The 8,525-nt window shown below is 38.7% G+C and overlaps 1 protein-coding gene across 1 annotated transcript; it reads left to right on the top strand.

Annotated features, from left to right (window-relative positions):
• Positions 1–7,625: 7,625 nt before the first annotated feature.
• On the top strand, positions 7,626–8,525 carry LOC143883216 (germin-like protein 8-2). Its single transcript, XM_077386567.1, has 2 exons — positions 7,626–7,743; positions 7,969–8,525. The coding sequence occupies exons 1-2, from the start codon at positions 7,626–7,628 to the stop codon at positions 8,523–8,525; spliced, it is 675 nt and encodes a 224-aa protein (XP_077242682.1).

The raw sequence follows: 8,525 nt of genomic DNA on the forward strand, positions 1-8,525 counted from the left end.
GTGTGTGATCCAATCATTTCGCCCATTCCACCTACTTAGAATCAACTACCCCAGTGACCTAGATAGGCCACCCCAATGCGTATATGGAGGCAGGTTCGATTCTAGTTGTGTACAGGTACGAGATGTCCAATCTCAACCCCAACCAAGAACATTCTAGGTCTGCAAAGAACCTGAAGATCATATCTCCCCACCACATAATCTCAATGTGCATGACCTATCCTACGATGCTACCTAAGGATAAAGGTGTGCCTAGAAGCACATTAGGTTAATGATTTATCTATCTTTTAAGGGTTTCTAACATCTAAAACCTAAGGCTCCATGGGTTGACCAGTCTCATGCTTGGGTTGCATTCATGGAAGAGAATTGTGTCTCCACCCTTAAACAATTGGGCATATAAGTTAATAATATATTGTTGCCAGGCATATTCTCACGATTCACTCCAACAAATACCCAATAGATGTCATGTAACAATAAATAATAGTTGCAACATTACAACAACTGGATTTTGATTAGAGCACACACCCTAACAATGACGGCTTCTGAATGCGCTTTACCCAGATTCCCCATAAACCGGCTTAAAACTCCAACCGCGTAAGTAATTTTTGGCCTAGTATATACCATGGAAAACATCAAGCTCCCGACAAGGGTAGCATATGGGATTCGATCCATTTTCTTCACATCCTCTTCCGATTTTGGGCACTGATTGGAACATAACTTAAAGTAAGCTGCTAATGTGTCTTTATCGGCTTAGACTTGCTCATCCCAAACCATTCAAGCACCTTTTTTATAAACATCTTTTGTGAAAGCAACAAAGTTCCAAGGATAAAAAGAATGGAACTTTGTTGCTTTCACAAAATATGTTTGTAAAAAAGGGGCTTGAAAGGTTTGGGATAAGCAAATCTAAGCCGATAAAGCCATCATCAGCGGCTCACTTTAAGATATGTTCCGATCAATTCCCAAAATCGGAAGAGGAGAAGAAGAAAATGGATCGAGTCCCATATGCTAGCATTGTTGGGAGCTTGATGTTTATCGTGATATGAACTAGGCCGAACATTGCTTATGCGGTTGGAGTTTTAATCCGGTTTATGGCGAATCCAGGTAAAGCACATTCGGAGGCCGCCAAATTGGTGCTTCGCTACCTAAGAAGTACTACTGATTATGTTATGATATATGGAAAGGATTCGAATCCGTTGCATGATTTTGTTGATACAAGTTATGCTAATGATATGGACAAAGAAAGATCTACTACGGGTTATATATTTAGGTTTGGGAATGGTCCTATTAATTAGATGTCAAAGCTGCAACCAACGGTTGCATTATCCACTATCGAGGCATTAAGTTAAAACCTATGGATTTATTTTGTGATAACATGAGTATCATTTATTTGGCCAAGAATTCAATTTTTCACAAAGGACCACATATATATCGGTTCAATATCACTACATTTAGGAAGTCATTAAAGATGGAAGGATCTATTTGTTGAAGGTGTGAACCAAAGAGAATGTGGTGGATATGCTCATAAAGATGGTTCAAGGAGAGAAGTTATATTGAAGTTTATCTTCTCCCAGTCTCAAGAAGGAAGGGTTGGCACGCTGGTGATTGTGCATCAAGGTGGAGATTGTTAAAATGGTGACGCATGAGCACCATTTTTTTATTTCTTTTTTCGAAGTCGGTATCTCTTGGTCTTTTAAATGGGATGTTTTCCTTGCCTCTCTCATATGGTTTTTTAAAGACAAAAGATAAATAGGGTTTAAAAAAGGAGAAGAGTGAGATATTTGAGAGGAGAAAAGGTTTAGACAAGAAAAGAGGGGTTTCCTCTTGGGGCTTTAGGAGGGCTTTGTGGTAAAGCGAAAACAAGTTTCTTCTTCTTGGTTTTCCAAGGTGTGTTCCTCTTCTTATGGTGTGCCCATCAAATGGATGGTTTGGATCTTCCTATGGTGTGGCACGTACAGTACTTTTTGGCAAGTGGGATTGGAAATTAGGGATCTGCTAGGGACTATCGATCAATTAAATGAATCTGAGAGCAACCACCTTTGTCCCCAGGTTAATAAAATGAATAAGACAAAATCTTAGCCTGTGTGGGTTGTGTGGCTACTCTCACATGCAACAGCCAAGCCGCAACATGCCTGAAATGATTGTCCCTAGCAAATCTTTAGTTTTAAACCTAACATTTAACAAAGTAAAGTGATTGTCCCCAAAGGATGCGGGGCGGGGATGGGGATTAGATATTCCCCATGGGGAGGGGAGGGGGATTCCCCATGATCCCCGCAGTGGGGAGGGGAAGGGGAGGGGGAAAATTCCCCGCATAGGGCAAGGGGTAGGGGACCCCAACATCCGGCCCCGACCCGCCCCGTTGCCAGCCTTAAGAAAGATCTCTCAAGGAAGAAGATGCTAGTATGTTTAAATCTGTCAGTGATAACAAACTGATCTTGATCAGTTCTTCTTCATGCATTCAACAAGAAAATAATGGAATGAAGAGAAAAAGGACTATAACACTAGTCTACAATTCCAATTCATTAACAAGGAAAGAAAGAATAAAGGAGAAGAGCCTCTCTCTCTCTCTCTCTCTCTCTCTCTCTCTCTCTCTCTCTCTCTCTCTCTCTCTCTCAAATCAATGTCATTCTCAGAAATGAAATGAGATTGGCTTCATATAGACAGCCCTTACAACTAACATCAACCAACATAACCCCCAATGGTAAAGAGACTAAAAAAGGACATGTATAATAATCAAATGATTAATAATGACGACTACTAAATATAACAAAATATGGAAGGACAATAGTATAATAACATTACTATTGCAAGTAATGGTCAAGCAGATGCACCAAAGGATGTAGTGCATCACACTTGCCTTCTTAGAAAGAACTCGGCCCTGAGTTCACATAAACTCCACCCGGGAATTAGTCCACCTGGATCAAAGATGAAGATATACACACCCTCGTCCCAAGGAATATAACCTCCCACCTTAATTCTCTTATTGAGTTGTATCTTACCATGTGATGTGCGTGGGCTAGTAGAATACCTATAATCCCCAATTCAATGTCTGCTGAATATGACATATGTGTAGTAGTCCGCTGTTTAAACCAAATATGACATATGTGTAGCAGTCCACTATGTAAACGTATCATATATAGAATTATATAATAGTTGCGGGCAAAACCATATCACTAGCAACAATGGCAGTCATAGGTTCCTTTGCGGTGATGGCAAAGCAATATCACTTCCATATAACTTTCCATGCTCTTCTTCTTTGTACTTCTCATATGCTTCTTGTATGTAATCTGGCCTTGTATTCTCTTTGTCATCTTCCATATCATCATCAGCGTATCTAACAGTGGACGCGCACACGCAGGGCATGCGTGCGAAAGTGAACGAGATATTTAAAAGTTTTGAACTCTTACAAGAGACATTTGTTAAAATGGGTGATAAGACCGTTGCATCACGTTAAATCTTCTCAAATAGCTAATTGCTTACCCTTCTCAAAGAAGTAAATCTCATTTACAAATACAGTTGAGGCTCTCGTAATTAATGCTCTATAAATTAATAATCTCTTATATCCTATTTCTAGACCAGGAACCGACATTGTTCCTACGTTGGTAATTTATATTCTCTTATCTCTAATACTTAATAAAGAAAAATAGAAAATACTAAGTGACATAAGATATAAGAGAACCTTCCTAGAAAATGTTGTTCAAAGTACATGTATTTAACTGTATGTTGGTACAAAATAGGAGAAGGAAGAGAAAAGACATAAGTGAAAGAGCATTAACAGTACAATCATATCTCTCAAGTGTAAGAGCATTAAATGCTCGGGCAGTTACAAGTCATCTCTCTTTTAATTGACAACCATTAGCCCCATCTCCTTCTCTTTGAAATGACAAGTGTAAGGCCCATCTCTCTCCTCTCTCTCTCTCTCTCTCTCTCTCTCTCTCTCTCTCTCTCTCTCTCTCTCTCTCTCTCTCTCTCTCTCTCTCTCTCTCTCTCAGCATTAAAATCATTAAATGTTAAAAACGAAATAAATGTAAAGTGTAATGATAAAGGGCGGTGAAACTTTGAGAAATTCGGGTGATAGAATTTTTTTTAATACTTTATAGGTTCTAATAGTTTATATAAAAATAAGCCATGGAAAATATTAATTATAAGGGCTGTGACTACAAGGTTCTAATGCTTCACACGCACACACACGCACACGCACGCACGCACTAGCACACTGGCGCACACGCACATAGGGATTTGCTAGCATTCATCGCAGAAGCCATTTTACGGCTGCGCTGTTGTATGTGAGGGCAGCCACCTCGTGAATGAAGACAAACTCTCACATCGCGGATGGTCTGTTGATGGATGCTAGCAAATCCCTACGTACACTCACACACGATATAGTTACTTAACTTTTAAAGAGGCAATTCCTTAATATTCTATTTGTAGATAAGATTAATTTAAAATTAACCTATTTACACATTATGCCCCTTCGTATTTGATTGTTTAAGGCGTTCATATATTTGGCCCAATTGCGGATGGACCATTGTTTCAAAAATCTCCATTGTGAGACAATCTTAGAATCTAAATTTATGGCATATAAATGGATGAAAATGAATGATTGTAATTTTAAAAAAAAAAAAGATTAGCGGCATTAACTTATCTATTTTAGGAATGTTTTAAAAGATCAAGAATGGTAGGGATTATTATTTTAAAAAAAAGAATAAGTCGCACCCTTAGCGAATTCATCAGAATGATATGGATTCCTCTTCAAAATTTGGGGAGTTTTCTTTAAAAAATTGGACCATTTACAAATCCTAATTATAAGATATATAAGACCATATGTAAATACATAAGACATGAGAGATATAATAGCTTATATTACGAAATTTTATTAGTTTTTTTATAAACACATAAGATATAAGAGATTTACTCTTGGCATTTACACTTATCTGTTCAGATTGTATAATTATCTTCGTCATATGCAAAAGAAAATTTAGGGCAGAATGTGAAATTCTCATCAGTTTTATTTGTACCATGAGCTTTATCTTAAATGCGAATGATTTTTTAAATTAAAAGAAATTTTGTGTAGTTGTTTGATTTTTTAACTTTTAATAATTTATGGACAAAGGAAGATCTATTATGGGTTATGCTAATGGGAATGGTCCTATTAGTTGGATGGCAAAGTTGCAACCAACGGTTGCCTTATCCACTATCGAGGCCGAGTACATGGAGACAGCGGAAGCTTGCTAGAAAGTAGTTTGGCTTCAAGGTTTGATGGGTGAGATTGGCATCGAGTCAAAACCCATGGATTATTTTTTTGTGATAACATGTGCATCATTTGTTTGGCCATGAATTCAGTTAATCACAAAAGGACCAAACATATATCGGTACAATATCACTACATTCAGGAAGTCTGATGGAAGGATCTATTTGTTGAAAGTCTGAACCAAGGAGAATGTAGTGGATATGATCGTAACGATGGTTCAAGGAGAAAAGTTAGATCGAAGTTTATCTTCTCTCGGTCTCAAGAAGGAAGACTTGGTATGCCGATGATTATGCATCAATGTGGAGATTGTTAAAATGGTGACGCATGAGCACCAGTTTTTTCATTTTTTGTTTTTTTTGGAGCGGGTCTCACTTGGTCTTTTAAGTGGGATGTTTTCCATGCCTCTCTCATATGGTTTTGTAAAGGCAAGAGATAAAAAGGTCTTTAAAAAGGAGGAGAAGAGTGAGAGGTTTGAGAGGAGAAAAGGTTACTACAAGAAATGAGGGGTTTTCTCTTTGGGCTCTAGGAGGGCTTCTCTGGTGAGGCAAAAACATGTTTCTTCTTCCTGGTTACTTAGGGTGTGTTCCTCTTCTTTCATTCTTCATTTCCATTAGTTTTTCCTTGCAACCCTAGCATAATGTTGGAGGTTTTTTATGGGGATTTCTCCTCACACTTAGTGTATAGATTTGGGGTTTTTTTGTGATTGTATAGAAGGTTGGAGAGAAGGGTTTTTCGGTAGTTTTTACAAGTGTGGAGGTAACGTTGTACTATTTGGTTTGAAATAATGGACCTGTGTTACCTTGTCGTTGGATGTAGCCCATTATGGTGAACTGCATATATTGTTTTCTTCTTGTGATTGCTTGTGATTTATTTCTTTTGCTCCTCTTAAAAACTGGGGTGTCGTTGGATCAAATATCAAGGGGGTACCGCCCACATGGGACTTGACCGTCGGGCACCGTATTAAAACTCTTGTTTTATAATATTGTAAAGTAGTAACGGTTTGCTAGAAGAACTCTTAATTTGACAATATATTTTCTGAATTATAGTTTATAATGTAAAAGATATTAACAAGGGAAAAGTGTTTCTACTCGGTCAAAAGTAGATAACGTTGTCTACTACGTCGCATGAAACACAGTGGGCCCACATCGCTTGGATAATCCAGAGCATTCATTTGTTAGGCCCTGAGATAGATAGGGTGTGCCCTAAAAATCAACTTCAAACGATCATCCTAACCCTTCAATTTGTGGAGGTTAAAAATGGGAGGTTCATAGCCCTCCATATTTAACCTCCACAAATAGAAGGGTTGGGATGATCTTATGGTGCTGGTTTTTTTTTTTTTTTTTTTTTTTGGCACACCCTAACTATTGCGATCAGGACCCAAACAATGTGGGCCCCACTGTAATTTTGGCCGACGGAGTAGATAACGTATCTACTCGGCCGTGTAGAAACACTTTTCCCTATTAACAATTAGATTGGTATGGAAATTCCATCACAATATTATCTGAAAACATGAAATTGTCAAAACGATTTCCCAAAGGAAATGATATATTAAGACGTTTTTTGGTAAATTTGCCATCAGTGGATCAGGATCATCCTATCATAGTTTTAACGTAGATGATGGATGGATTTTTTATGTGAGTGGGTGTCCACCATATCAACAGCTTGAACGACAGAAAATCGACACCAATTATTTCTCAAATCGCATATTTGAAAAACATCCAAATGGTCAAAGGAGTTTAAAATATATTTATTTACCATTTAACCAAGTTTTGGCAACTAATCTTTAATAGCGAAGTAACGAAAAAAAAAAAATTTATAGATGCTGTAAGTTTTTTTATAATTACAAGTGAAATTTTATTTTCTACCCCATTCCTCAGCATATCCATCCTTTTGTTTGTGCTTTCTTGGAAATGACAATTTTCAGGGAAAGGCAAACAAAAGGTGGAAATATAGCCATTCTTAAGAAAAGATAAACAAGAGGAGGTGGAAATGCTGAAAAGGGGTCGGGAAAAATCAATTTCCTAATTAGAGTGGTATTGGCCAACCTTAAAAAAAGGTCTGCAAATTAGCAATCAAATGGGTAGGTATAAATAGGGTAGGCATTGTTCGAGACCATGTGGGAGATCACCCAGTTTGATTTCAGCATGTCCTTCGCTCGGCTAATAGGGTAGCGGACCGTTTAGCGAGAGATGGAGTAAATTGGATCTTTGATTTTCTTCCTCCATAATATGTTGTTTCTTATTTTTCTTTGTATATTTTCTTTTCTGTACTCATGACCAGTTCGGTGGTGGGGCAAGCCCCACTTATTAAAACACTCATTCTAAGCTTCTTCCACACCATCAAAACACTCGCACCCAATACTCCTCTTTAGATTGATAAAATGGAGAAGGCTACTCCCCTCGTTGTACTTGTACTCCTTTCCTTGGCATCTTCTCTTACCTTTGCCGCTGATCCCAGTCCTCTACAGGACTTTTGTGTTGCTGACAATATGTCTCCAGGTACAAATGCTTTTTTTTATTTCTCAATTTAACTTCCATTAGTATCATGATAATCACGTGTTTGTGCAAACTCAATTCCATTTTTTGGTAGGTAATGTGGGGTTTGGCTAGATGACTTGAGAAATATTGTTATTGCATTTACTCTGCGTGTGGACACCGGCCCTACGTGCATGGGTTATGTTTTTTTTTATTGGCTGATCTTTTTTTGATGTTTTTCCTTCTCAGTGTTAGTCAATGGCGTGGTTTGCAAGGACCCAATGCTCGCTCAAGCAAGCGATTTCTTCTTCCCAGGGCTTGACATGCCACGCAACACAAATAACCGAGTTGGGTCCAATGTGACCGCAGTGAACGTGGTCCAAATACCAGGACTCAACACTCTTGGCATCTCCATGGCTCGCATAGACTTTGCACCCTATGGACTAAACCCTCCCCACACACACCCAAGGGGCACTGAGATGATTGTAGTTCAAGAGGGCACCCTCCTCGTTGGTTTCGTCACCTCTAACCTTGCAAATGGCGAAAATCGGCTCATATCAAAGGTCCTCAATAAGGGTGATGTGTTTGTGTTTCCAATAGGTCTCATTCACTTCCAATTCAATGTTGGACGGACCAATGCGGTGGCCATTGCCGCTCTGGCAAGTCAGAACCCAGGTGTGATCACCATAGCTAATGCCGTCTTCGGATCAAACCTGCCCATCTCCGATGATGTTCTCGCCAAGGCCTTCCAACTTGACAAGAAAGTAGTTGATTTTCTTCAGGCACAGTTCGGGCCCAAAAACTAG

The sequence above is a fragment of the Tasmannia lanceolata genome, unplaced genomic scaffold (genome assembly GCF_043159265.1).
Source record: "Tasmannia lanceolata isolate RefF3 unplaced genomic scaffold, GAP_Taslan_0.1 ptg000008l, whole genome shotgun sequence".
NCBI classification, from domain to species: domain Eukaryota; kingdom Viridiplantae; phylum Streptophyta; class Magnoliopsida; order Canellales; family Winteraceae; genus Tasmannia; species Tasmannia lanceolata.